Source organism: Sus scrofa, chromosome X (genome assembly GCF_054392235.1).
Source record: "Sus scrofa isolate SSC_HxYL_T2T_F1_AM1 chromosome X, Sscrofa_HxYL_maternal_Yorkshire_Landrace_v2.0, whole genome shotgun sequence".
Lineage (NCBI taxonomy): Eukaryota > Metazoa > Chordata > Mammalia > Artiodactyla > Suidae > Sus > Sus scrofa.
Window position 1 is genome coordinate 29,701,975 of NC_139401.1, and position 27,935 is coordinate 29,729,909.

At 43.1% G+C, this 27,935-nt stretch overlaps 2 protein-coding genes and 1 pseudogene across 3 annotated transcripts in view; all 3 read left to right on the forward strand.

Annotated features, from left to right (window-relative positions):
- The first annotated feature begins 941 nt into the window (after positions 1–941).
- MAGEB3 (MAGE family member B3) lies at positions 942–14,488 on the forward strand. Of its 2 annotated transcripts, none has more exons than XM_013986027.3 (2): positions 942–1,063; positions 10,357–11,860. In XM_013986027.3, exon 2 carries the CDS (start codon positions 10,410–10,412, stop codon positions 11,454–11,456), a length of 1,047 nt encoding a protein of 348 aa, XP_013841481.1. In that variant the 5' UTR covers positions 942–1,063; positions 10,357–10,409; the 3' UTR covers positions 11,457–11,860. The 2 variants fall into 2 exon arrangements, with proteins under 2 accessions (XP_013841481.1, XP_084863717.1); XM_085007591.1 differs by lacking the exon at positions 942–1,063 and adding an exon at positions 8,258–8,346 and having other exon boundaries at positions 10,357–14,488.
- Positions 976–27,935, forward strand: part of LOC100154079 (melanoma-associated antigen B1-like) — a 32,206-nt gene continuing 5,246 nt past the window's right edge. Inside the window, exon 1 of the mRNA XM_021080280.2 lies at positions 976–1,063. The gene's annotated coding sequence lies outside the window, so the exon portion shown is untranslated. The remainder of the gene's footprint in view (positions 1,064–27,935) is intronic.
- Positions 21,146–21,897, forward strand: LOC102161088 (melanoma-associated antigen B4-like; annotated as a pseudogene).

The following is a 27,935-nucleotide window of genomic DNA, read 5'->3' on the forward strand; positions in this document are numbered from 1 at the left end:
TCAGATAGAGGACCTCAGAGAACTCAGAATTCACTGGAGTGGTCATTTTTATCCTGGGTTGGGGGAACCAGAGACCTCTCCATTAAAAGGATATGCAATTATTTTACTTCGTATGTAATTTGACGAATTCTAGGCAAGCTCTAGATTTTTGTTAGGAGTTAAGTAAATGGAAATAATGATTATTTAGATGAAAGGGTAGTTGGGAGGGAAAATATTGGTCACTGACAAAAATTCTAAGTACTTGGAGTTGTTTCCAACTGGGAAAAAACTCCTACAAGCATATTACATATTATATCCTCTGATGTGGATATTATATGATTGTCCTTGCTATGCAGAATTTTGGTTAATTGCGATTTCTTCGTCGTAGAGTTTGGTAATGTGCTCAGTTTCACAGGACTAGTGAAATAGCACGTAAACCACTGACCAGCTTAAACTGGTTTTGCCTCCTTAAATAGGTTGCTGATTAACCAAACCTTGAGTTATTTTACAGAGACAGAACTGCGCATGTCCAAGAAATAAACCAGGTTTCCAGGATGACCTCAGAACCAAGAATCTTCAGTCTGTGGAGCTCAAAGCATAGAAATGTTGCCACTAGAGCCCTTTACAAAATGGGAAGCCCTTCAATAAGGAACATCTGGCTTCCAGCAGCATGAGTAGCTTATGTGAACTAATTCAAGACTAGCCAATGAGCTTCCAAGTTTGAAATTCCCCAAACCCTTTAAATTTCACTGCGGGGTTGAGGAGAGGTTTGAGAGCTTTGCCTCTTGTGTCCTCGTGCATTGGTCTTGCAGTAAAGCTCTTTACTCAAAAACTGTTGCCATAGCATTGGCCTCTGTGTGCATTGGACAGTGAGTCCTTGTTCACTAGCAGTGACTGCCTGCCTGAGGCACTCGAGTCCTGGCAGAGTGTGGGCCATCCCCATGGACCCTGAATGACCACCTTGATTGAATTTGTCCAAGAGGTCAGCTGTTTGGTTCCTGCTTCTCCACTATGGCACTTCGGATTTCTTGGGCTACTTGCACATTTAAGAAAAGAAACACCTCCTGGATCAGACATCTTTGGGGTGAGTAATTTTGTTAGAACATGCCTATACCTAAACTGTCTAATAATATCATCAGAACTGTGGGTTAGAGTCCCACCTAGGAGAGTTGTTTTGTTGAGTTAGAGTCTTACGGATTGGATTGTGGGTTAGTGTCCCTCCCCTAAGAGATATAGTATGAAAGGTAGAGTTGCTGAGATTCTCAAAGCAGTGGATTTGAGTCTGGAACCTTGGGTTGAAGTCCCAGGCTTTTGGATTTCTTTGCATTTGATTGTCTATGTCTTACTGTTATATTTTATAGGATTCTCTGATACGAGTTGGTTCTTAGATGGCTGTAACAAAACTGTTTATTAAACCTAATGTTAATGAGGGTCATCTGATTTGGGAAATAAAAGACTGCTCCTGGCCTGGAAACCTTGCTTTATGGAGGTGACACAGTTTTTCACCCTTGCCTAATATGATTGCCCAGAGGTATTGTTACATGTGTCGATTCTCAATGAAACAAACCACACCACTTGGAGTGAGAGGGTAAAGGAAAAATGAAGGAGAGTAAAGCACGAAAATTTTCCACCACACAAGAACATACTTACTCTGTGCTCAGGTTAGAGAAATTGTATACGATTGGACACATTTTGGTTTTTCTTCAGTGAAAATCGTAATCCTCTTCTGTATGAGCTAGACTAGCAGGGAATTAGCACTGAACTACTTTTAAGTGTGTGCGCACATAAATATGCATGTGATGGTAAAAAAGATTGGCAGGAGAAACAAACACTGGTGGTGGTGCTAAAGGCTGTGGGCTACCTAGAGGCCATGGGCTGAATGTATTCCACCTGTAAATTGCCCAGATATTTAGATTAGCTTGTTTATGATCTCTGCTGGAGAGGGAAAATGTTCTGGTTGGCTACTAGAAAGATTAAACACCAACATGCTCAGAAAGCAAGTGAGGTCTTGGGTATTTCCATATGTATACTCCTGAATTTCTGTCTAAAACTCAGTTCTGACTGAGAGCTTCCTTGCTTTGCTTTCTTCAGGGTGATACAATCACCCTTTTTACCTTCCTCCTTATCAGTTAAGTTTTTCAAGGTGGTGAGTGAGACAGAGCGTGGACTTTCATAGGACCCTCTGTGATAGGCAAGCCTGCCCTCAGCACAAGGGGAAAAACTATAAGGAGCCTTGGACTAAATGGGCTACAGTCAGAACTGCTGGGACAATTCCTCGGCACCTGGGTAGTACATGTGACTCTCAAGCTACAGTTTGTGACAGCTATCTCTAATGGAAAGTTTTTCAGTGAAAAACTGAACCCTCAGATCCAAGTCAGTCATCTTTGAGACTGTCCAGTCTTCTCAGTGGCTTCTCCAGGGAACCCGTACAGCCAAGTCTTTCCAGAAGCTAAACTGAATGGGTCAAGCCTCTAGCATGCCCAGGTGCTTCCTACAAAGGAACAAAGTGTACTCTGGGCCACAGATTGGCAAATACTGGTGCTTTCCTTCTTTCCAGGTGCAGCCAACACTGCTGCATCATGCAGACGTTGAGTTTCTGGTAAGATTGCTGGTTGACATCTAGCTTAGTCCAGGCACTTGGGTGTTTTTGCTGGCCAAGAAGCTATTTTGAGCACTACAATGGAAGAAATCAGTCAGCCAACTGCAGAGCTCAGTTGGGCTGATGAGTGGCCAGGAAGAGCCAAGACAGCTGACCCGATAGTAGTAAAAGTCCATCCTAGCACCAAGACTCCAAAATTTAAAGCAATAACTTTTAAAGAGGCATGTGAAGCAAGGTGTAAAGCCTCTGATAACCACCTTCCTTGAATATCAACTTAATCTAATTTTGTCAATCCTCATATAACACTCTAGTCCTGCTGGTACAAAAATCTGGGACCAGAGATTATGATTTTGTACAGGACTTGAGAGCAGTTAACCAAAATGTAGAGGATGTACATCCAGTGGTGCTAAATCCTTACACATTACTTATGACCTTATCTGAAGACTTGTGCTGATTTATAGCTCTGGAATTAAAAGATGTCTCTTACTATATACCTCTAAGTCCTCAGTACCAGAGACTGTTTGCCTTTGCATTGAACAATCCAGAAACTAATATAAAAGAACAATACTGTTGGATGGTACTACCACAAGGATTTAAAAACACCCCCACCATCTTCAGGAAAGCCCTAACCAAGGACTTAAAAGATTGCCGATTAAATGACGCAGTCTTACTATGATGAGCTTATTGCTAGTAGAACTAAGGAATCCGTGGACCAAAATACAGTGGTTGAAGGTTTCTGATAGACTGGGGATATAAAGTCTCTAAGGAAAAGGCACAAATACTTAGGATTCGAGTTATCAAAAGGACAAAACTTACTGCCGGATCAAAGGGGAAGCATTAGCTAGCGTAGCTGTACCCACTAACAGAAGGCAATTTTGAGAATTCTTAAGAATGGCTAGGTTTTGTTGCATTAAGGATTCATAACTTTGGACTCATGGCCAGATTCTTTGTGAGGTTCTTAAATAGCAGTATGCCATAAGGCATTCTATACAACTAATTGAGGTCTACTCTAGCCGACCTGACCTGACTGACAAGTTTTTAGAAAATCAAGGTCTGGGAATGTTGATAATGGGAGCAGCTTTGTGGACATGGGAGTCCTAAAGGCCATGTATACAATAATAATTCATCAGAAAATCATGGAAGCAGAAGCTCTCCTCCAGGTGTGTCTGCTTAGAAGGCAGAGGTCTTCAAAAGAGCCCTGCACACTTGGAGCTAAGAAAGAGGTAATCATATATACTGATGTGATGTATGCCTTCTCTTTCATGCATGTATGTGGGGCCATGTGGCCAAAGAGATGTCTGCTGACATCAGGAAGGAAAGATATTAAACACTCAGAGGAGATACTGGCATTACCAGACTGTTACCATGTCAGAAGTGCCCAGGCCACCAAAAAACTGATACTTAAATAGCTAAAAAAGAAGTAATTTGGCTGATGGGGTCACAAAGTCGGTGGCAAGAAAAAAATAAACATAAACAGGTTCTAGTGCTCTAGTACTCATGTTAAGTGTGGACCTGCCCCAGTTTAAGCCTTCTTATGCAGAAATGGATCTAGGAGCAGACAATTGGGGATTTCATGCTGACTCTCGAGGCTTAGACGGTGATTAGTTGCAAACAACCAAAGAAGACTAGACTTACAATGAACGGAGCTTAGTACTTATACCCAAGCATTTAAGGGAAAAATTTATTACTCCTTGACATCAAGGAACCCTTTATTGGAGGCACATAACCTATCACTGTCTACAAAATGTGTTGTTGGGTCACAAATGCAAAGGACCATCTAAAAGCTAGTCTAAAATTGCCTGTGCCAGAAGCAATCATAAAACCCAGCCACCCCAATAAGAAAAGGGGTGAAAACTCAAAGGACAAAACCAGGAGGTTGGAGTTCCTATCGTGGTGCAGTGGAAACGAATCCAACTAGGACCCACAAGGTTGCAGGTTCAATCTCTGGCCTTGCTCAGTGGGTTAAGGATCTGGCGTTGCTGTGGGCTATGGTATAGGTCACAGATGCGGCTCGAATCTGGCGTTGCTCTGGCTCTGGTGTAGACTGGCAGCAACAGCTCTGATTCGACCCCTACTCTGGGAATCTCCACATGCCGTGGGTGCGGCCCTCAAAAGACAAAAGACCAAAAAAAAAACCCAAACAAACAAAACAAAACAAAACAAAAACCAGGAGGTGATCGACAAAACCCAGGAGGTGATCGACTCTACTGTTGTGCCAGGATCCATAAGAAATGATAGATCCTTACTGGTATTTGTGGACACCTTCACAGGATGTACAGAAGCTTTTCCATGCTGGACAGGACTTCCAAGGTAACAAAAGCCTCACTACAAGAAATTTCTCATTTGTGGTTGCCTCTTTCAGAGTGACAGCAGAGGAGCTTTCATAGCCACTGTAATTCAAGGGGTGTCTAGGGCCCTTGAAATAGAGTAGTTAATAAGTGTGTGGTTTGTAGAGACCTCAGTCTATAGGAAAAATTGAAAAGATGAATGAGACCATAAATACAGTTGCTCAAGTGTTAAGAAACCAACTTCAGGTCTTAGCAGTTGTTCTGCTTAGGGTAACAGTAGGCCCTGGAAGCAAGTTCCAATTGGGCCCTTATGAAATGTTATATGAGACACTTTCTTCGTATTGTTACTGCAATTTACAAATATATTATAGAAGAATTAGATACTATAATAGGTTTAAATAGACTGCCAAAGAAATAAGGTCTGTTTTTGAAGGACCATTAAAATTAGGAGTCACAGTTCTGTGTGTCTTAAGGTTAATCCTTTGACTCAACAGATTTGTCCTTATTGTCTGTCTTCTATATTTAAAAATCATCATCCCCCACTGCATGATGATTGCCCAGAGCTTATTAAGAGCACAAGGTGGGACTCATAAATGCTTACAAATAAATGCAGTTAAAATGCAAACTATTTCACTCTTTTAAAAAGCCAAACCCCTTCATCATAATGAGGCAGCTAGAGGGGTCATACCTGATTTACCTAAAGATTGAGGAATGTACAAAGAAAAAGGGGGAATCAAAAACAGCACATAAAACATTGATCAGCTTAAACTGGTTTTTCCCTCTTAAAACAGGCTGTTGTTTAGTCAAATCTTGAGTTACTTTTAGAGACAGCATTGGGCAGATGCAAGAAGGAACCCGTGTTCCCAGGGTGATCTCAAAACCAAGAATCTTCAGTCTCTGCAACTCAAAGAGTAGAAATGTTGCCATGGGAGACCTTTATGAAATGAGGTTCTTCAATAAGGAAAGAGTCTGGCTTCCAGCAGCATGAGTAGCTTACATAATTGATTCAAGATTAGCCAATTAGCTTCTAAATTTAAAATTGCCCCAACCCTTAAATTTGACTCTAACCCTGGATTGAGGAGACAGATTTGAAGAGCCCTGCCTCCTATCTCCTTGCCAATCAACCTTACAATAAAGTTGTTTTCTCAAAGGCCAGTGCCATAGTATTGGCACATCAAGACAGTGAGCCCTTGCTAGATAACACTAGTAATGGCAGACTTGGGATTAGACCCTGAGATCTGAATTCTTCTAGGTCCCACACTGTGAAACTCCTCTTGGTTTAAAGCAGAGCTCATGTTCCTTAATAGTCAACTGTATCTTGGGTTAATGATAAGGACTCTGTGAACAAATAACTGGATTGGAATATATCCAAAGCATTGAAGAGCACATCAGTAAGTTAGGAATAAGGAGAAACAGATGATAATCAGTGATAATAAGATCATCTTGGAGTTCCCATTGTGGCTCAGCAGTAACAAACCTGACTAGTATCCATGAGGATGCAGGCTTGGTCCCTGGCCTCGCTCAGTGGGTCAGACGTGGCTCAGATCACATGTTGCTGTGGCTGTGGTATAGGCTAACAGCTGCACCTCCAATTCATTCCCTAGCCTGGGAACTTCCATAGGCCACGGGTGCGGCCCTAAAAAGAAAAAGAAAACCACTACAACTCTATAAGTAGTGTTGGGTAACTTCATTCAGGGAATCACAAAACCATCCTGGACTGCTCCTTTCCTTTAAAAGTATGGGCATACATCAGATATTGTGGGGTGGGTTCCAGACCACTACAATAAAGCATATACTGCAATAATGTAAGTCACATGAATTTGGGGGTTTCTCAATGCTTATAAAAGTTCTTAATCTTATTGTACACTCTAAACAATATCTAAAAAAACAATGAACACATCTTAATTTAAAAATATGAAATGATTACAGCAGTAACAAAGATAATTGATCAAAGTACCATAACAAAATAATGAAAGTTTGAAATATTTCAAGAATTGACAAAATGTGGCACAGGGACCTCACGTGAACACACACTGTTGGGAAAATGCCCATAGACATGTTTAATGCAGGGTTGCCACAACCCTTGAATTTGTAATAAAACACTGTCTCTGAAGCATGTTTAGGGAAATAAGATTTTTTTTAAAAGGGTATGCCTGTACATCAATTAAAACAAGTCACAAAAGTGATTCTGGCTATTAAAAGGACAGATCAGCATTATTTTTCCCTGGGAGCCCACCCTTGTCCTGGGCCCCCTGACTTACATTGTGTTTCTCCCATCTCACATCAAGTCCAGGACATGAAACTATAAGGTATGCATTAGGGACCCTGCTCAAGAGTTTGCACGGATGTGGTTAGGCAGGTAATTTTAATCCAAGAGAGAGACAAAATGAGGACACCCCCCCAAAAGAATCAGGGCTGGAGAGACAACCACCCCAAAATATAGATCATTCAGAGACAGGCCTATTGTTCTCAGACCTAGAATGCCCAGGCAGAGAGGTCAGATTGAGCCCCCCACCTCCCACTTACATACTCCCTATAGATCTCAGTGAGGTCAAAGTCTTGGTCTAAGAAGAGTGGCCTCAGTTCAGTAGAGGGAGAATCTCAGGTTGAGTAGAAAGTCAGTTAAGGGCCCTAAATGAGGAATTGTGGGGAGCATTGCTTCCCAAAGAGTGGTATTCCACAGAGAGCCCACCCTGCTGTCATTTCTCAGGACCCAAACATCCCTGGCCTCATGTGGCTCATTCCACCAGATTTCCACTTGGGACATCTCAGGAACAAACAGACCTTGACCTGAGCAGAGTGATAGTTGTGAGGGAGGCTCGAGTCTGATAGGTCAGGAGCAACGTGAGGACCCTGAATGAGGAGTTATCACTAGACCCACAAATGAGGGGGCTTTACAAACTGCTGCCCCTATTCTTAACCACCAGGGGCCCTAGGCAGAGCTGTAAGGATGAGAAGCCTTTTTTTTTTCTGCTTGTCTGGTCTTAGTGAGAAAAGGACTTTGTCTACCAGGATGGGGCCCCAATTCTGTTGTGGAGGGGGGGGTAAGGGGGTGGGAGAAGTCTTGGCCATAAGCGGTGTCAAAGTGGGGAGCTCAGTGCTACTGAGAGGATCTGCTCCAAAGAGGGAGGCTCACAGTGGCGTGCCGTTCATTAGGAGAAGGTGCTCAGAGCAGCGCCCTCGGCTTTCCCACTAGGGATTTGGGGAGGCGAGGGCTTTGCTTGGGGGCTGGAGAATTCGGTCTTTAGAGAGAGGGGTCCCCAGCCCTGATAGAGGGCACGGGGAGGACCGTCGACCCCTAAATGATAGAGGCTTGCAAAGCCCCGCCCCTGCTGTCAGCCCTCAGAGTTCCTGGGCAGGGCAGCCATAGCCGGAAGTGGCTCTCAGACTTCCGCTTCGGAGGCGAGGAGCTCGAGCTCGGACCGCTTTGCGGCGTTTGTTCGGCAGCGGGTGGATTCCCAGAGCTGATCTCAAGTGAAGGTGAGGACCTTAATGTGGATTCAAGGGACTATTCCCCTTCTCCCTTCCCTAACAAAGGTGGCCCCTCAACGTCTCGCCTCTGTGATCAGCAGCAGAGGGTCCCAGCAAAGCTGTAAGGCAGAGTTCTGCTTGGAAAGTCTGAGAGACCAAAGCCTTGATCTAAGAAAGTCGTCCTGATTTTGCAAATTAAGGAAGCTCAAGTATTAACTAAAGTCAAGTCAGGGGGGGGGGGGCTGAATGCTAGTGAGGAATCCTCTCTCCAGTAGAGGTCACAATACAAAGAATCACAACGTTCCGGGATGCTCCAGGGGGCGTAATCATGTATAGCAGGCCCTGACTTCACCCCTAGGAGCTCAAGGAGGTAAAGCTTTGGAGTACTGTGGACACAATTTAGTAAAAGTAGGAGTTCCAGGCCCCTGATAGATATCAACATGGGTACCCTGAATGCAGACCTAGGGACCACTGGTACCAGCACACTTGAGTACCGCAGAACCTCGCCCTTGCTGTTAGCTATTAGAGACCCTGAGCAGGCATGGTCAGATGTGAGTCATCCTGATTTCCACATCGGAAATTCCAGGAAGTGCGGACTTTTATGTGGGGTCAAAGCCTGAAGCTGGTCAAGGGCAAATTCCCATAACTGGTCTGGACTTGGAATGGGGACCAAGAGGGCATCACTCAGCCCATCGCAAATGGGGCTGTACTAAGTTTCACTGTTGCTGTAGGCTTTGGGAATCCCCTGCAGAGCAGTCAGACTGAGTTCTTCCTAGAAGATCTCAGGGAGGGAAGGGCCTTGGTCTAGAATGTAGCTACTGTTCTGTAGATGGAGGATACTAGGACCTAACTGCAGTAAAGGTGAGGGCCCTGAGTACCAATGAGGGGATCTCTCCCCATTTAGGGGTGGCATCACGAAGCAGTGTCCCTATGTTACTTGTGGGAGGCTCCAGCTGGGGTTAGTCATAGATGTAGGACTCTGACTTTGCATTCTAGGAACTCTGGGAAATGAGGGCTTTGTCTGAGGCTGGACTACCCAGGTTATCACAGGGAGGAGTTGTAAGTCCTACCTAGAGTTAAAACCAGGGACCTGAGTGAAGACTAAGGCGAATGTCAACTCTAAAAAATAGAGTCTCATAAATTCTGCCCCCTTTCTCAGTAGAATCCCAGAGTATCTGTCAAGCTGAGGCACTGCCCTTATTTTTGTCTGGAGAGTCCCAGAGAGGTGAGGATATTGGACTGAGTGGCCTCAGTTCTGCAGAGGGAGGAGACCCAGGGCTTTATAGGAGTCAGGGTGAGGACCCTTAAAGAATAATGATGATTCCACTCACTCACAAAAAGAGGAGATAACACAGAGTGCCCTTCTTGTTGGCAGCACTGAGGAGCCCACACATGGAAGTCAGGTGTCTATGAACTCTCCTTCCTTTTTGATGTTATCAGGGGAATTACAGTCTTTGAAAAGAAATAGATCAGCAGAGGCAGGTGCCCCAGGCCCTACCTAGAACAAAGGCAAGTACTCTGATTGAGGACCAAGGACCCCGACAAGCCCAGGACAGTGTCCCGTAGAACTATCAGCTTTGGGTGTCCCCCCCCCTGCCACCAACCAGCAGGGGCAGTGGGCTGAGGTGCCCCTTCATTTCTTAAGTATCCCAAGATGAGGACCTGGCTTTGAGGTCTAAATTTAGAGCAGTACAGAGCAGGGGGCCCAGGTTCTGCCCAAACTTGATATGATGTTCCTGAGTGTGAACTGAAGGGACCTCATACTCTGGAGTAAAGAGAGCTCACTACCCACTGCTGCTCTCAGCCCCAGAAAGCACTAAGCAGAGCTAACAGGCTGCAGCCTGAGGCTCACTTGAATTATTTCTGCAGGATTGTCACAGGATGGGGTGATTAGAACAGGAGTCCTTTGGGTTACTAGAGCAGCACCCACATGGAAACCAGCAGAACAGTCTTCTTAAAGTCAGAGTGGTACCTCCCTGGTGCAGGCACTCACACTCATCCTCTCTCCTCTCTGCCCAGATCACCCACTGTCCTAATTGCACTCCTGCCTTTTGTCCCTGACCACCATCACCATGCCTCGGGGTCAGAAGAATAAGCTCAACACCCCTGAGAAACGCCACCAGGCCCCAAGTGGGACCCCGGGTCTGAAGGGTGCTCAGGCCACTGCAACCAAGAAAGAGTCATTCTCCTCTTCACCTTCACCTCCTTGTGGAATTCTGAGTCAGAGAAAGCCTGGTGCTAAGTCACACAGCACTCTCAAGAGGCCTCAGCGAGATCTGTCCACTACCACTCTGTCTGCAGGTGTTTCTCACACAAGATCATACAAAGGAGCCAATGGCAAAATTGGGAAAGAGCAAAGCTCCTCTCAGGCCCCTCTCTCCATTGTGCAGTCTCAAAGAGACCGTCTAACCAAAACAACGAATATATTGGTGGAGTTCCTGATGCACATGTATAAAAGGAAAAAGCCCGTGATGAAGGCAGATATGCTGAAGATTATTAATAAAAAGTACAAAAGTCGATTCATTGAGATCCTCAAAAGAGCTTCTTTCAGCATGGAGGTAGTATTTGGCATTGATTTAAAGGAAGTCGACCCTACCAAGCATTCTTACATCCTCGTCAGCAAAATGAGCCTCCCCAACAATGGGACAGTCAGTCGTGGCAGGGGGTTTCCCAAGACAGGTCTCCTGATGAATCTCCTGGGTCTGATCTTCATGAAGGGCAACTGTGCCACTGAAGAAAAGATCTGGGAATTCCTGAATAAGATGAGGGTCTACGCTGGGAAGAGGCACTTCATATTTGGGGAGCCCAAGAAGCTCATCACCCATGATTTGGTGAAGCTGAAGTATTTGGAATACCGGCAAGTGCCCAACAGCAATCCAGCACGCTATGAGTTCCTGTGGGGTCCAAGAGCCCATGCTGAGACCAGCAAGATGAGAGTCCTGGAGTTTTGGGCCAAGATTAACAATACGGTCCCCAGTGCCTTCCAGTCTTGGTATGAAGAGGCTTTGAGAGATGAGGCAAAGAGAGTCCAAGCCACAGTTACCGCAAGGGCTGACGCCAATGCCATGGCCAGGGGATGTTCCAGTGTTCTATCCAGCAGCTCCTCCCACACCTACTGAAGTCAAGGCAGATTCTGCACTTTGTGGTTGAAGAGAGTATTCAGTGGTCCAGGTCACTGAGGGAACAACAGTGTGTAATACCTTTGTGTTCCTCTTCATCCTGTATGGGGAATTTGGAGATATATCTGTGTTTTTATTTTTTGCTATTTTTCAAATGTTACTTGTAAATGAAGGTTTACTTAGCTAGCATTATAATCTAAATTTATGAATTGTATTAGTCACATTTACTGTTTTTCATTGGGTTAAAGAGTAAGAGTTTTGATCTTTTGTAAAACAAATTTAGAAAACTTCCATCTTATTTTGTAAACTGGTGCAAGGTACCATGGCTTTGCAATACGCATTTCCTTGAAAATGTGGGAAAAAAATTAAGCAGTAAAGTATGTGAAATAAAGAAAGAAAAGGTAGAGTTCCATTCGTGGCTGACTGTTTAACAAATCTGACTAGGATCCATGAGGATGCAGGTTCAATCCCTGGCCTTGCTCAGTGGGTTAAGGATCTGGAGTTGCTGTGAGCTGTGGTGTGGGTCACAGATGCGGCTCGGATCCCGCATTGTTGTGGCATGGGCCAGCAGCTACAGCTCCAATTCAACTCCTAGCCTGAGAACCTCCATATGCCACAGGGGCAGCCCTAAAAAGACCAAAAGAAAAAGTAAGATGGTCAGTATTTGGCTTCCTACTCCGTTTTACTCTGTGTTGATAAAATTACAAATACCAGTATATGCTTGGCAGTTCCCACTGTGGTGCAATGGGATCAGCAGTGTCTCTACAGTACTAGGACACAGGTTTGATCCCCAGTCCAACACAGTGGGTTCAAGGATCCAGCATTGCCACAGCTGTGGTTTAGGTTGTAACTGTGGCTCAGATAGGATCTTTGGCCCAGGAACTCCATATGCCCTAGGGAAGCCAAAAAAGAAAAATAAAAACAGTATATGCTTGGGTAAATCAAAAATGTAGAATTAAATCGTAATAAAGGAGACCTTATGCACATAGGCTTGTTTATTCCTCAAACATTAACAGAGCATCTGCTCTTAGAGGGCTCCATACTAGTGCTGGGAGAGCTAAGAAAAAGAAGACCTAGCTGCTGCCCATAAAATTAGAGTTGAGAAGCAGTGATCATGTAAGGAAAATGGTGATATATACTCTAAGACCCAAAGGACATATGAAAAGACAGGATAAGAAAGGAGGATCATAGCCCAGTAGCTGCCAAATGTCAATTCTCTGATGCAAAACAGTGGGAAAATAAAGTCTTTCAGTGGGAAAACAGAAGTCCTTCAGTGGGAGGTAATGAGGTAGGTGCATGGTGGGCTATATAAGGCTGTGATCATCGTGAGCAGGGACCACATTCTCTGATGGTGGGTCCCAAAGTTGAAAGACAAAGCCTGGAATGGGAAACTATTCTTACTAGTTACAGGCACACCTCTTTTTTTTTTCTTTTTCTTTTTCTTTTTTTTTTTTGGTACTTTGCCTTACTGTACTTCACAGATACTGTTTTAAAAAAAAATAATAATAATTGAAGTTTTGTAACAACCTTGCTTCCAGCAAGTCTTTCAGAACCATTTTTTTCAACAGCATTTACTCACTTCATGCCTCTGTCCCATTTCAGTAATTCTTGCAATTTGTCACATCTTCCACTAGCAAGAAGATGGACTCACTGAAGGCTCAGATGATGGTTAGCATTTTTTAGCAAAAAAAAAAAGTATTTTTTATTTAAGATGTGGACTTTGGTCTTAGACATAATAGTTTTACATGCTTAATAGTATAGTATATTACAAATTTTACAATAACACTGGGAAACCAAAAAATTCACTTTATTGTGATACTCTCTTTATTTTGGTGGTCTAGAGCCAAACTGGCAGTATCTTCAAGGTCAGCCTATACTTTGGGGATTGTGGACAAATCAGAGTGAAATCACCTGAGGCTAGAATGGAATGGGTCCTGTGTTCTTGTCCCCATGCCTGTGAACACTGTGCAAATGAGATTTTTTTTTTTAAACTCACATCATCTCCAGGGAGTTTGTGAAATACAAGGGTGGTACTCCCTGGAAGTGGGATGCCCAAAAGCCACCGACTAACTCTCTTTGCCCTAGTTAGGGGAGCCTGAGCTCACTCCGATGTAAAAAATCATTCAAATTAGGTTGTATGCAACTTGGCAAGCTCTAGGCAAAGTCTAGAAATTTGTGGGTAGCTAAATGGATCAAAGTGCGAGTGGTTTATAAAGAAAGGCACCTGAGAGGGAGGTAAATATTTGGTTCTTTAAACATATTTTAGAGCTTTGTGTTGCATCTACTGAGCAAGTGTACCTCATGTTGACACTGAATGACATACTCTAATGGGGAAATGTTAGTTTTCCTTGCTTAAGGATTTTTCCTTGCATAAGGATTTTACCTTATGGGTGTTTCTTTGTCCTACAGCCATGCTTATTCTCTGGCATCTCCTGGATTGAAAATTAAATCTTGGTGTAGTTAGTTGAAACTTCAAAGGACAAATTAATCATAATAAGAGCTGGCATCCTTTAAAGTATCAGTATAGGCCAAGCAATGGGCCAGGCACTTTATAGGCATTATATACATTCTCTCAATCCCCAAGACAGAACTTCTCTTTTTAAAAAATTTTATTGGAGTATAGTTGACTTGCAATGTTGTGTTTAAGTTTCAGGTGTATAGCAAAGTGATTCAGCTGTACATAAACATATATCCATTCATTTTCAGATTTTCTTTCCACATAAGTTATTACACAGTATTGAGTATATTTCCCTGTGTTATACCGTAAGTTTTGTTACTTATCTATATTAGATATGGTAGTATATATATGTTAATCCCAACCTCCCAATTTATCCCTCCCCACATTTCCCCTTTGATAACCATAAGTTTGGTTTCACAGTCCTTGAGTCTGTTTCTGTTTTGTGCATAAGTTCTTTTCTATCACTTTTGATTCAGTTCCACATACTAGTGGTCTTACGATATTTGTCTGACTTACTTCACTTAGTATAATAGTCTCTGGGTCCATCCATGTTGTTTCAAATGGCAGTATTTCATTCTTTTTATGGCGTAGTAATAGTCCACTGTATATATGTACCCCATTTTCTTTATCCATTCCTCTGCTGATGGATATTTAGGTCGCTTCTATGTCCTGGCTATTATAAATAGTGCTGCATTAAACAGTGGGGTGCATGTATCTTTTCAAATTATGATTTTTCTCTGGATAGATGCCCAGGAGTGGGATTGCTGGACCATATGATAGTTTTGTACTTAGTTTTTTAAGGAACTTCCATACTGTTTTCCATAGTGGTTGTACCAATTTACATTCCCACCCATAGTGTAGGAGGGTTCCCTTTTCTTCACACCCTCTCTAGTATTTATTATTTATTGTTTGTAGACTTAATGATAATGGCCATTCTGACTGTTGTGAGGTGATACCTCTTTGTAGTTTTGATCTGCATTTCTCTAACTTTTAGTGATGTGGAGTATCTTTTCATATACTTTTTGGCCATCTCAAAACATAGCTTCTCAAACCCATTTCATGGTTGAAAAGACTGAGGCTCACAGAGTTTGGTAGTGTACTCAATTTCACACAGCTATTAAGTGACAAGGATGGAACTAGATCTCACTTCTCCTAGCCTAGGCCAACTTTGTGTTCCTTTATTCACCTTACTTATCACTACTCTAAAATGTATCTCTGGGCATAAAAAGGAGGACTCTGTGCCCAAAACACTGGATGGGAATACATAACCTCAGCAATGAGCATATTGAAATAATTGAGAAGTGTGAATAGAGCAGAGAGAGATAATATTCAGTGACAGTATGATTATCTACATATCCAGAGTCAACCTTAAAATATCAGGGGCTCAGAAAATTGTGCTGGACAGCCCCTTGCATTTGGAAATAAATCTTTTCAAACATAAGCTACATAAAAGGCTAAGTCTGACTGGTAAAGAAAAGGAATAGATCAATGTTTTTTAATTTCTTTGACAGCACATCCATCCTGCCTTGTGTTACAGCTTCCCCATCTCACATCACTTCTGGGGTGGGGAACCCAGTCTCTGAAGGGTTTGCAACAGGGAAACTGGTCAAGAGTTTGCAAGGATGTGGCCTTTCCCAGGAAGCCTTTAATCAAGAAACAAGAGCCATGATGAAGGTTCCCTTATAGGAGGATTGGGCAAAGCAACATAGTAGGCACAGCTGTTAGTATAAATAGCTTACTTTTCAGAGTCCTCAGGGCCTTTGAGTTCTCCTAAGAGGATAAACTCAGATCCAAAGAGGGGAGAGTCCCAGTCTCTGCCACATGGGATGGTGAGGACCCTAAAGGAGGAATTAAGGAAGCAGCCACCCTCCCCCCTACCCCACAAGACTGCAGCCCATAGACTCCTGACCCTGCTATCAGCCCTCAGCATCCCAAGACAGCCTTGGTAGGATGTGGCTAAAGCAGATTTCCACTTGAAAGGTCAAGAAGGTGAAGACCTTGGTCTGAGGTTGGCCAACTCAGGTCAGTAGAGGTATGATCTCCAAGGTGTGCCAGGAGGAAGGTGAGCACCCCGAAGAGTTCAGAGACCACCAAACCTATATCTGTCAAGACCTCACAGAATCTTCCCTATTGCCATGACAGATCCAGGTGTAGCTGTCAGGCAGAGATGGCCTTGTATCCTCAGGGATAACAGAAAATGAGGAGCTTGTTTTCAGGGAGCGATCCCACGTCAGCAGAGGTAGGAATCTTAGGCTTTCACGAGTCAGGTTTAGGCTACTGAGTCAGAACCCCAAGTGGGATCACCATCATATGATCTCAACCTGCTTGATACAGTTGTCACTTGCGGCATGGCCGGTATGGCCGAATAAGGCCACCCTCACCTCTACCTATTGGATCTCAGGGAGGTAAAAGTCTTTCTCTGAATATCCTCAGGTCAAGAAAGAGGACAGGCAAGTTCTCATCGTGGTGCAGCAGAAACAAATCTGACTAGGAACCATGAGGTTGCCGGTTTGATCCTGGCCTCGCTCAGTGGTTTAAGGATCCAGCATTGCTGTGAGCTGTGGTATAGGTCACAGACACGGCTCGGATCTGGCATTGCTGTGGCTCTGGCATAGGCTGGCAGCTGTAGCTTCAATTAGACTCCTAGTCTGGGAACCTCCATGTGCTGTAGGTGTGGCCCTAAAGAGCGAAAAGGAAAGAGGGGAGCTCCAGACCCTGCCAAGAGTCAAAATAAGAAAACTCAGGACTGAGAGGCCCACCCACTCTTGGATAGAGGGGAAAACTAGTCCTGCCCTGCAATCAAGAGTTAAATCCCCAGAGAAGGGTGTGAAGCCAACCACCACCAAACACACACTTTTTAAAAATTCACTGTAGGAGTTCCTGTTGTGGCACAGCTGAAACAAATCCCGCTAGTATCCATGAGGATATAGGTTCAATTGCTGGCTCCACTCAGTGAGTTAAGGATCCAGTGTTGCTGTGAGCTGCAGTGTATGTTGCAAATGTAGCTCGGATCCCATATTGTTGTGGCTGTGGCATAGACTGGCAGCTGTAGCTCTGATTCGATCCCTAGCCTGGGAACTTCCATATGCCATAGGTGCAGACCAAAAAAGCAAAAAATTAAAAAAAAAGTAAAAATTCACTTTATATACATTTTTAAAAGCGATTTTAGGTTTCACTCCAGCAAAATGAAGCAGAAAGTACAAAGAGTTCTCATATATACTCTTCCCTGACACATAGACAGCCTCCTGCACCATCAACACCCCCCCCCCACTGGAGTGGGACATTTGTTATAAGCAATGAACCTATACTGACACATCATTAACATGCAAAGTCTGTAGTTACATTAGACTTCATTCTTGGTGCTGTACACCAAGGCTTCAATCTTGGTGTTGATACAGTTGTCACTTGCGGCATGGCCGGTACGGCCGAATAAGGCCACCCTTACCTCTACCTATTGGATCTCAAGGAGGTAAAAGTCTTTCTCTGAATATCCTCAGGTCAAGAAAGAGGACAGGGTGTGAAGCCAGGTAAAAGTCTTTCAATTCGATCCTTAGCCCAGCACAGCAGGTTAAGGATATAGCATTGCTACAGCTGTGGTGTAGGTCACAGCTCCAGCTTGGATTCAATCCCTGGCCTTCATTCTTGGTTTTGACAAATGTATGATGACTTGTATCTACCATTATAATGTCATACAGAGTTCTTTACCCTTAAAATTCTCCATGCTCTGCCTATTCATCCCTCCCTGCCCCCAAGCCCTGGCAACTGTTGGTCTTTTCACATTTTCTATAGTTTTGCCTTTTCCAGGATGTCATGTATTTGGACTCACGCAGTAGGTAGCCTCTACAGATGTTTCTTTCACTAAATAACACACATCTAAGTTTCCTCCGTATCTTTTCATGGCTTGATGACTCATTTATTTGTGTGTGTGTTTGTGTGTCTTTTTAGGGCTGCAAATGGAGGTTCCCAGGCTAGGGGTTGAACAGGAGCTGTAGCTGCTGGCCTATACCACAGCCACAGCAAAGTAGGATCCAAGCTGCATCTGCTACCTACACCACAGCTCATGGCAACACCAGATCCTTAACCCACTGAGCAAGGCCAGGGATTGAACCAACATCCTCATGGATGCTAGTCAGTTTCGTTAAACCCTGAGCCACAGAAGGGAACTCCAACTCATTTATTTTTAGCACTGAACAATGTTCTGTTACTTAATCTATTTACCTGCTAAAGGTAAATTGTTGCTTTTAAGCTTTGGCAATTGAGTAAAGCTGCTATAAACATCTGAGTGCAGGTTTTTGTGTGGGCATAATTTTCAACTCATTTGGGTAAATAGCAAGGAGAATGATTACTAGCTCATATGGTAAGAGTATATTTAGTTAGTTAAAAAATTTTTTTTTTTTTTTTTTTTTTTTTTTTTTTTTTTTTTGGCGTTCCTGCTGTAGCTCAGTGGGTTAATGATCTGGCTTATCTCTGTGGAGGCACCAATTCGATCCTTGGCCCAGCACAGCAGGTTAAGGATATGGCATTGCTACAGCTGTGGTGTAGGTCACAGCTCCAGCTTGGATTCAATCCCTGGCCTTGTAATTTATATATGCTTTGGGTGCACCAAAAAAAAATATGTGTTCAGGTATGATTGACATACAAAAAACAGCACATATTTAAAGTATACAAATTGATCACTTGGGAGATAAGTATGCTCCTGTGAAACTGTCACCATAGTTTACGCCATAAACATATCTATTACCTCCAAAAGTTTCCTCCCACCCTTTTTATTTTGTCTGCGTGATAATAACATTTACCATAAGATTTAACCTCTTAGAAAGTGTCCAATATAGTATTCTTAACTATAAGATCTGTGCTTGGACTTATCTGACATAACTGAAACATTATAACTTTTGATTAATACCTACTCATTTTCTCGCTCCCCATACATGCTGGCAACCACCACTCTATTCTCTGCTTCTTTGTCTTTGAGTATTTTAGTTTTCTCATATAAATGAGATCATGCAGTATTTGTCATTCTGTGTCTGGCTTATTCCACTTTAGCGTAATGTTCCCTAGATTCATCCATGCTGTCATAACTGGAGACATTAACTTCTTTTTAAGGCTGAATAATATTCCACTGTATGTATCTTTTTTTCTTTTAGTTTTTTTAGGACCACACCCATGGCATATGGAAGTTCCCAGGCTAGGGGTCAAATTGGAGCTGTAGCCGCCAGCATACACCACAGCCACAGCAATTCCAGATCTGAGCCACAGGTGCGACCTACACCACAGCTGATGGCAGCGCCAGATCCTTAATCCACTGAGCGAGGCTAGGAATCAAACCTGAGTCCTCATGGATACTAGTTGGGTTCCTTAACCACTGAGCCATGACGGGAACACCCCATTGTATGTACTTTTACACTTAATCCTTTTATCTGACAGTGGACTTTTAGGTTGCTTCCATATCTTGGCTATTATGAATAGTGCTGCAGTGAACATGGGAGTGCAGATACATCTTCAAGGCCCTGGTTTCAATTCCTTTGGATATATACCTAGTAGTGGGATTGCCAATGATACCATTTGTTATTTTTAATTTTTGAGGTACGTCCATACTGTTTTCCGTAGTAGTTGGACCATTTTACCTTCCCACCAACAGTGTAGAATATGTTTAGTTTACTGAGAAGTTTTCCTAAGTGGATATATCATTTTGCATTGCCACCAGCAGTGAATGAGAGTTCTTGTTGATCCACATGCTCATCAGCATTGGTGTTATCATTCCTTTGGATTTTGTTTTGTTTTGTTTTAGAATTCGTAATGATTTTTATTTTATTTTTTCATTAGAGCTGTTTTACAGTGTTGTGTCAATTTTCTGTTGTACAGCATGGTGTCCGAGTTACATATACACATATACATCCTTTTTTCTCACATTGTCATGCTCATCATAAGTGACTAGACAAAGTTCCCAGTGCCATACAGCAGGATCTATCTAGAATCTAATACACAGCACAAATGAGCCTTTCCTTTGGATTTTTATCATTCTAAAATTGTGTAGTACAATCTCATTTTTATTTTAATTTGTAATTCTATAATGATAGTGATGCTAGCATCTTTTCATATACTTATTTGCTACCTGTATATCTTCCTTGGTAAGGTATCTATTCATATCTTTTGCCCATTTTTTATTGGGCTGTTGGTTTTCTTGTTGAATTTTAAGTGGTCTTCGTATATTTTGCATAAGAACCTTCATCAGATATGCCTTTTGCAAATATTTTCTCATAGAGTGTAGCTCATCTTCATGTTCCCTTGATGGTGTATTTTGCAGAGCAGAAGTTTTAATGGAATGACACCTAGCTTATCAAGTATTACTTTCATGGATGCACATCACTTTTTACATGAGGTCTAGAAGGAGATAAGATCCTTGGTCTGAAGGTCCAGCCACCAGGCAGCAGAAGTAAGAGTCTCTGACCCTGTATGGCATCCAAGTGAGGACTCTGAATGATGGCTTAGGACATAACAAGCTCAGGACAGAGAGGTATCCACAAGGCTTTAAGTGCTGGGTGCCTGCTGATAAGAGTGGTAGACTGAAATGCCCCTCTCACTTCCTTCTTGTGGGTCCCAGGGAGTTTTGGGGTTTCTCTTTTAGAGTAGCAGAGAGGAGAAGTTCCATGCCTTGCTGAGAGTTGTCATGATAATCATAAAGCTAAACATAGAGGAGCCCCTACACTGCGAAACACAAGTGTCCCCACTACCAACCATGCTGTCACCCTAGTCAGTAAAAGGGCAGGTAGGCTGCAGCCAAAGGCTTGCTCTTTTTCCACTAAGTTCTCAGAGACAGGTTGACCAGAACAAGAGCCTTGTGGGTTCCTGGAGCAGTGCCCTCAAGAAAACCTGTAAATGGACTTGGTTCAAACTTCTGTGGAATCTTCCTGCTGAAGGTCCTCACACCATCTCATTCTCCCCTCCAAGTGCCAGCATCACTCACACTCCTGCCAGCTGTTTCTGATCACAGACATCTTCATTGGGGGTCACAAAAGTAAACTCAGTGAGAAATACCACCAGGCCTGGGGTGAGACTCAGGATCTTGGTGTTGCTCAAACTACTGCAGCAGGGAAGAGTTCCCCTTCCTCTCCTGTTTTAAGGTTGTTCCCTATTACTTGTGTTCCTAGGAACCTCAGAGGTCCCCATCCACCATCATTACTTCTCAGGTATTTCAGGCATAAAGTCTGAAAAATTGTGTCATAGGGCCAAGATGAGAAAATGAAAGTTGTCTCAAGCCTTAGCCTCCTCTGAGAGCTTACTGAAAGACCCTCTTGCCCAGAAGGCAGGAATGTTGATGCAATTCCCACTGCAGAAATATAAGACTAAAGAGCTCATTATGAAGGCAGACATGCTGAAGCTTGTCAAAAAAAAGTCTAAGGATCCTCAGGAGAGCTGCTGAGCGCATGGAAGCTGGTCTTTGATATTGACCTGAAGGAAGTCAAGCTCAGTGGTCACTCCATACCCTTGTCATCAAGCTAGACCTCAATGATGATGGGACTCAGCGGTGGCTGGGGCTTCCTAATTATGGGCTTCTGATGCCCCTCCTGGGTGTGATCTTCTTGAATGGCACCTGCGCCTCTGAGGAGGAGATCTGGGAATTCCTGAATATTTTGGGATCTATGATGGAAGGAAGCACTTCATCTTCAGGAAGCCCAGGAAGCTCATCACTGAAGATTTGGTGCAGGAAAAGTACCTGGAGTACCACCAGGTGCCCGACAGTGATCCTCCTTGCTATGAATTCCTGTGGGGCCCCAAAGCCTGCGCTGAAACCAGCAAGATGAAAATCCTGGAATTTTTGGCCAAGGTCAATAATACGGTCCCCAGTGCCTTTCCAGTGCATTATGAAGAGGCTTTGAGAGATGAGGAAAAGAGGGCCCAAGCCAGAGCTGCAGCCAGGACTGGCACTGGTACCATGGCCAGTGCCGCTCCAAGGCCATATCCAGCCATTCTTCTCACCCCTAGTGAAGTCTGAAGCCAATTCTTCACTCTATGGTCGAAAAGTCTGTTAACCAGTGTTCCTGATATGCATAATCCCACTTGATCATGGTGTACGATCCTTTGCTATATTGTTAGATTCACTTTGCTAATATTTTGTTGAGGACTTTTGCATCTGTGTTCATTGGTGATAGTAGCTTGTAATTTTGTTTTTTGTGTGATATCTTTACCTGGTTTTGGTTTCAAGGTGATACTAGCTTTGTTGAATGAGTTCAGAAGCATTTCTTCTTCTGCTCATTTTTCTTGCTAGCTGTTGGCCAATAGTCAATTTCATGTCACTCTCATGTCATTACTATGCAGCCATATTCACTTTCAAAGCCAGCAATGGAAAACCTCCCTTACATTGAATCTCTTTAACTCTCTGAATATCTTTTGCCAGGAAAAGTCCTGCCCCATTTAAGGATTCACCTGATTAGGTCTGGCACATGGAGGGTAATCTCCCTATCTTAAAAACAAGTTACTTTTTACATCTGCAAAATACCTTCATAGCAGTGCCTTGATTAGTATTTGATTAATTACCTGGGAGAAAGTGTGTGTACACCAGGAGCCAGGATTGGGAGGCCGTCTTGGAATTCTGTCTACCATAGTGTCCTTACAGTTGTAATTAGAAACTTTACCTTCTAAAAATACATGATAAATGTTGCTATAGATTTTTGCCTCAAAATAATCTGGGGGTGGGGTGGGGTGGATATGGATAAAACAGAATTGGCATATGTTGATATTGTTGAAGCTAGGAAATGAGTACTTAAAGTGTTGATCACATGATTCACTATATTGCAAATTTATGGATTTCGTCACATAAATTTTGTCACATAAAGAGCATGGAAAATAAAACTTCCAAAGGATTTTTAATGAAGCAAGTATAACCTTAATGTTTAAACCAAGTAAAGGTAATACAAAATAACATTATTATATTTCTTAGGAATATTACTTAATCCCAGTATTGCTTAAGAACATTAATGTAGGGAGTTCCCATTGTGGCACAGCAGGTTCCAACTAGGAACCATGAGGTTGTGGGTTTGATCCCTGGCCTCACTCAGTGGGTTGAGGATCTGTTGTTGCCGTGAACTGTGGTATGGGTTGCAGACAGTTCAGATCATGTGTTGCTGTGGTACAGGCCAGCAGCTCTAGCTCTGATTCAATCCCTAGTCTGGGAACCTCCATATGCCACAAGTGTGGCACTAAAAAGCAAAAAAAAAAAATTTAAAAACTAAAAAAATCTTAATGTAGGGAGTTCCATGGCAGCCTAGTGGTTAAGGATTTGTTGTTGTCACTAATGTAGCTTGAGTTCAGTCCCTGGTCCAAGAAGTTCTGCATGTTATGGGTGCAGCCAAAAATAAATAAATAAATAAAATTTAAAAATAAATGAGTTCCCATTGTGGCTTAGCAGAAATGAACCTAACTAGTATCCATAAGGAGGCAAGTTTGATCCCTGGTCTCACTCAGTGGGTTAAGGCTTTGGTGTTGCTATGAGCTGTGTAGGTCTCAGACAGAGCTTGGATCCAGGGTGGCTGTGATGGTGGCTGTGGTGTAGGCCAGCAGCTCTAGCTCTGATTCAACACTTAGCCTGGGAACTCCCACCATAAGCCACACCTGCGGCCCTAAAAAGCAAAAAAAAAAAGCGATAAATAAATAAAAGAACATTGATGTAAAAATTCTCAGAATGTTACCATACAGAATTATATATAACAAAAAAGCAATATATAACAAAACTAAATGTGCATTTACATTTGAGCCAGTAATTCTACTTTTTAAGAAATTTACTCTGGGGATACACCCACAACAATATGAAAATACTTAAATATCCATAAATATATTGTTTGAAAAAACAATGGAGTACTATACTATGTAGTTACAGAAAGAATGAGCATGATCTTTGTAAACTAATATGGGTACTTCCAAGATGGACTATAGCTATAGTTATAGAGCAGAGGTATATATAGAGAGATATATAAAAGACTATGTGAAGTTTTGACTAAGGTCAATGATATCCTGCCCATTGCCTTCTCCTGGTATGAGGAGGCTTTGAGAGATGAGGAAGAGAGAGCATGAGCCAGAGGTACATCCAGGGCTTGTACTGCTGCCATGGCCAGTGCGCACTCCAGGACATGTCCCAAAGTTCCCCTGACCCCTAGTAAGGTCTGAGGCAAATATTTCACATGGTGTTTAGAGAAAGCTGTCAATCTTCCAATTAGTGGTGCGCCAAGATGGGGCTCCTGAGAACACAATGTGTAACATGTTTGTGTTCCCATAAAGTAAGTGCAAATTGGAGATTTTTCTTTTTTTCTCTTTTTAAATGTTGTTCATTTCAACCAAAGGTTTATTGAGCTTCAGAATCTAAGTTTATAAATAACAGCTCATACATTGATCAGATGTCATTGATGCCAAAAGTCAGCCTCCATGCACAGAGACCACATTGAATCTCAGAGACAGGGTTTGGGGTGAAGTAGAAAAGAATAGCCTTATTGGAGATCCCATCGTGGCTTAGTGGTTAACGAATCCAACCAGTATCCATGAGGATGTGGGTTTGACCCCTAGCCTAGGGACCTCCATATGCCGAGGGTGTGGCCCTAAAAAGACAAAAAAAAAAAAAAAAAAAAAAAAAGAGGGGGAGGAGTTCCCATCGTGGCTCAGTGGTTAATGAATCCGATTAGTATCCATGAGGATATGGGTTTGATCCCTGGCCTTGCTCTATGGGTTAAGGATCCGGCATTGCCATGAGCTGTGGCGTAGGTCGCAGATGCAGCTCGAATCTGGCGTTGTTGTGGCTGTGGTATAGGCCAATGGAACCACCACATGCTGCGGGTGTGGCCCTAAAAAGACAAAAAAAATAAAAAGAATAGCTTTTATTGTTTTGCCGGGCAAAGGGGGCCACAGCAAGTTAATGCCCTCAAAAAAAACTGTGTCCCCACCTGGGGAGGTTTGTGAGGATTCTTATAGCCAAGAGTTCAAGGGGCGGGGTTGCTGATAAGGATCAGGGAGCCTGCAGGGCCTGCATTCCTTCAGTCTAGAGATCATGAGGCTTCAGGTGGTCTCCTGATAGGCTTCAGTGGTTCTCAAAATGTGACCTTCTGTCTGGAATGAAGAATGCTTCAAGTAGTTAACATCTTCCATTCACTGGGGGTTTTAGTCCTGCAGAAGAGCTCAAAGATGTAGTTAGGTATTATCTCCTGAGGAGGAACCAGGACCCTGCCCCAAGCCTGCACCATTGTTCCTTGACTGCTCCTCCCTTGTCTCCACATGCCCTCCCTTCCCTGATTGGCAACCTTTTGAACCTGCCCCTTTGAAACTCAGGGAAGGTCAGGGAGGCTGAATAAGGCCTATTTCCTAAAAACAAGATATGGGGGACCCAGAAAATCTTGTTTGTCCAGGAGCCCCACAGCATTCTCCTCAGTTTCTTATCAGCCTAAAAAATAAGAATTTTGGTATTATGTAAATATAAACTGGAAATCCTTGAATTATTTCTTGTCATTCAGAGTAAGATAATATTACACTGGAATATGGATTTTTGTGAAAAAGGAAATTATTCCACAGTAAAATCTGTGTGATCATGAGATACAGAAAATATGTTGAGGTACTCACTTCTTGGTTTGTTTTGTTCCTTTTAGTCTTTCTTTGTAAAATTGAAGTGTATGTACCTGGATTGGCTTAGTTTATTTAAGAATGTAGGAGAGGAGTTCCCATCGTGGCTCAGTGGTTAACGAATCCGACTAGGAACCATGAGGTTGTGGATTCAATCCCTGGTCTCGCTCAGTGGGTTAAGAATCTGGCATTGCCATGAGCTATGGTGTAGGTTGCAGACACAGCTCAGATCTGGAGTTTCTGTGGCTGTGATGTCGGCCAGTGGCTACAGCTCCGATGAGACCCCTAGCCTGGGAACCTCCATATGCCACAGGAGCGGCCCTAGAAAAGGCAAAAAGACAAAAAAAAAAAAAAAGAATGTAGGAGAAATGAAGTCAATAAATTTGACTTCTTGCACACTTGCTCCTGAATTGTCCGAATATTAATTTAACATCTGCTCTTCAGAAGGTTTTGGCTGGTACTGGGAATGCTAAGAAAAATCAACACAACCCTTGCATATAGAGTTTTAAAGTTGAAAAGCAGCACTCATATAAAAAGTAGCTGGTCAGCTAAGATCTAAAGAACTAATAAAAATAAGGTGTATGAAGGAGGGGCGAGAGATTCCTCATAAGGAGTCTAGGGTCAATGCCCTGAGGCAAGTCTCTCTGACCCTTGAGGACAATAAAAGTCCTGCAGTGTGAGATAATTTTAAGTTAGGCTGTGTAGTGGGCTAAATGAGGCCCTGGAAACATTGAACACAGGCCAGACCATCTGATGGTCAGTCTCAGAGTTGAGAAACTTAAGTCTGTAATGGAAAAATTCACTTAACAGTTGCTTTCAAATTATGGGTAAACCAGAGAGAGGTCTCCATCTGGGGCCGGGCTGAAATGTGTCCTGTGCTCCTGTCCCAGTGCATGTGGACATAGCACACAACCTAGGTGTTTTACACACATCATCTCCAAGGAGTTTCTGTGAATAAAGGTGATAGTACTCTGAAATTGGAAACTCAGAAATCAATGGACTGACACTCTTTGTTGTGGGTTGAGGAGTCGGAGTCCATTCTATTAAGAAGGCATTCAAATACAGGATTTTTTTTTTTTTTTTTGTCTTTTTAGGGCTGCACCCACAGCATATGGAAGTTGCCAGGCTAGGGGTTGAATCAGACCTATAGGCACTGACCTACACCACAGCCACAGCAATGCCAGATTTGAGTTGGATCTGCAACCTACACCACAGCTCACAGCAACACTGGATTCTTAACCCACTGAGGGGGCCAAGGATCGAACCCTAGTCCTCATGGATACTGGTCAGGTTTGTTACCACTAAGCCATGATGGGAACTCCCAAATGCAGGACTTTTTGGTTGTAATCCTGCAAGGTCTGGAAGAGGTATATATTTTAGATGATGGTGAAATTAATGAAGAGAAGTGCTGTCTAGATGAAAGGGCAGCTTGAAAGGAAGAAAGAATTAATCTTGGAACCAAATCCTTGAAGATTTTAATTTTATTCTGTTGGAAAATCAAGCCCATGCTCAAAAATATGATTTATTGGGGGAAATTTACTTAGATATTCTTTGTAAACAGCATTTTGGACTGATTTGGTGTTCCATGTCCTAGAGTGCCACATATTCTCTGATATCTGTCCTGGATTTAAAAATTCCATCATGGTGAGTGGTATCAGCTGGGATCAAAATAATCATAATCGGGAGTTCCCATCGTGGCTCAGTGGTTAACGAATCTGACTAGGAACCATGAGGTTGCGGGTTTGGTCCCTGGCCTCGCTCAGTGGGTTAAGGATCTGGCATTGCCATGAGCTGTGGTGTAGGTCGCAGACACGGCTCGGATCCCGCGTTGCTGTGGCTCTGGCATAGGCTGGCGGCTACAGCTCCGATTCAACCCCTAGCCTGGGAACCTCCATATGCCACTGGAACAGCCCAAGAAATAGCAAAAAGACAAAAAAAAAATCATAATCATAGTAAAAACAGATATTGCGTAAAGTCTCAGTGTAGGCCAAGCACTGTAACAGGTGCTTTATATACATTAATTGCATGCTACTAGACCTACAAGATACAGCTTAACAAACCCACTTCACCTGACACAGAGCTTGGTGATGGACCCAAGTTTACACAGCTAATAAGTGACAGGGCTGGGAGTAGACCCCTGGTCCGAATTTGTCCAGAACTAACACCTTTCCACTTTTTCCAGCTTGGGGCTGACCATTAATCTGTTACTTCAGTTTCCGCTATGCCTCCAAAATGTAACCTGGGAGTTCTGGACATGGCTCAGTGGAATCAAATCTGACTAGTATGCATGAGGAGGCAGGTTCAATCCCTGGCCTCGCTCAGTGGGTTAAGGATCCAGCGCTGCCATGAGCTGTAGTGTAGATAGCAGACAGAGCTTAGATCCGGCATTGCTGTGGCTCTGGCCTAGGAACCTCCATATGCCC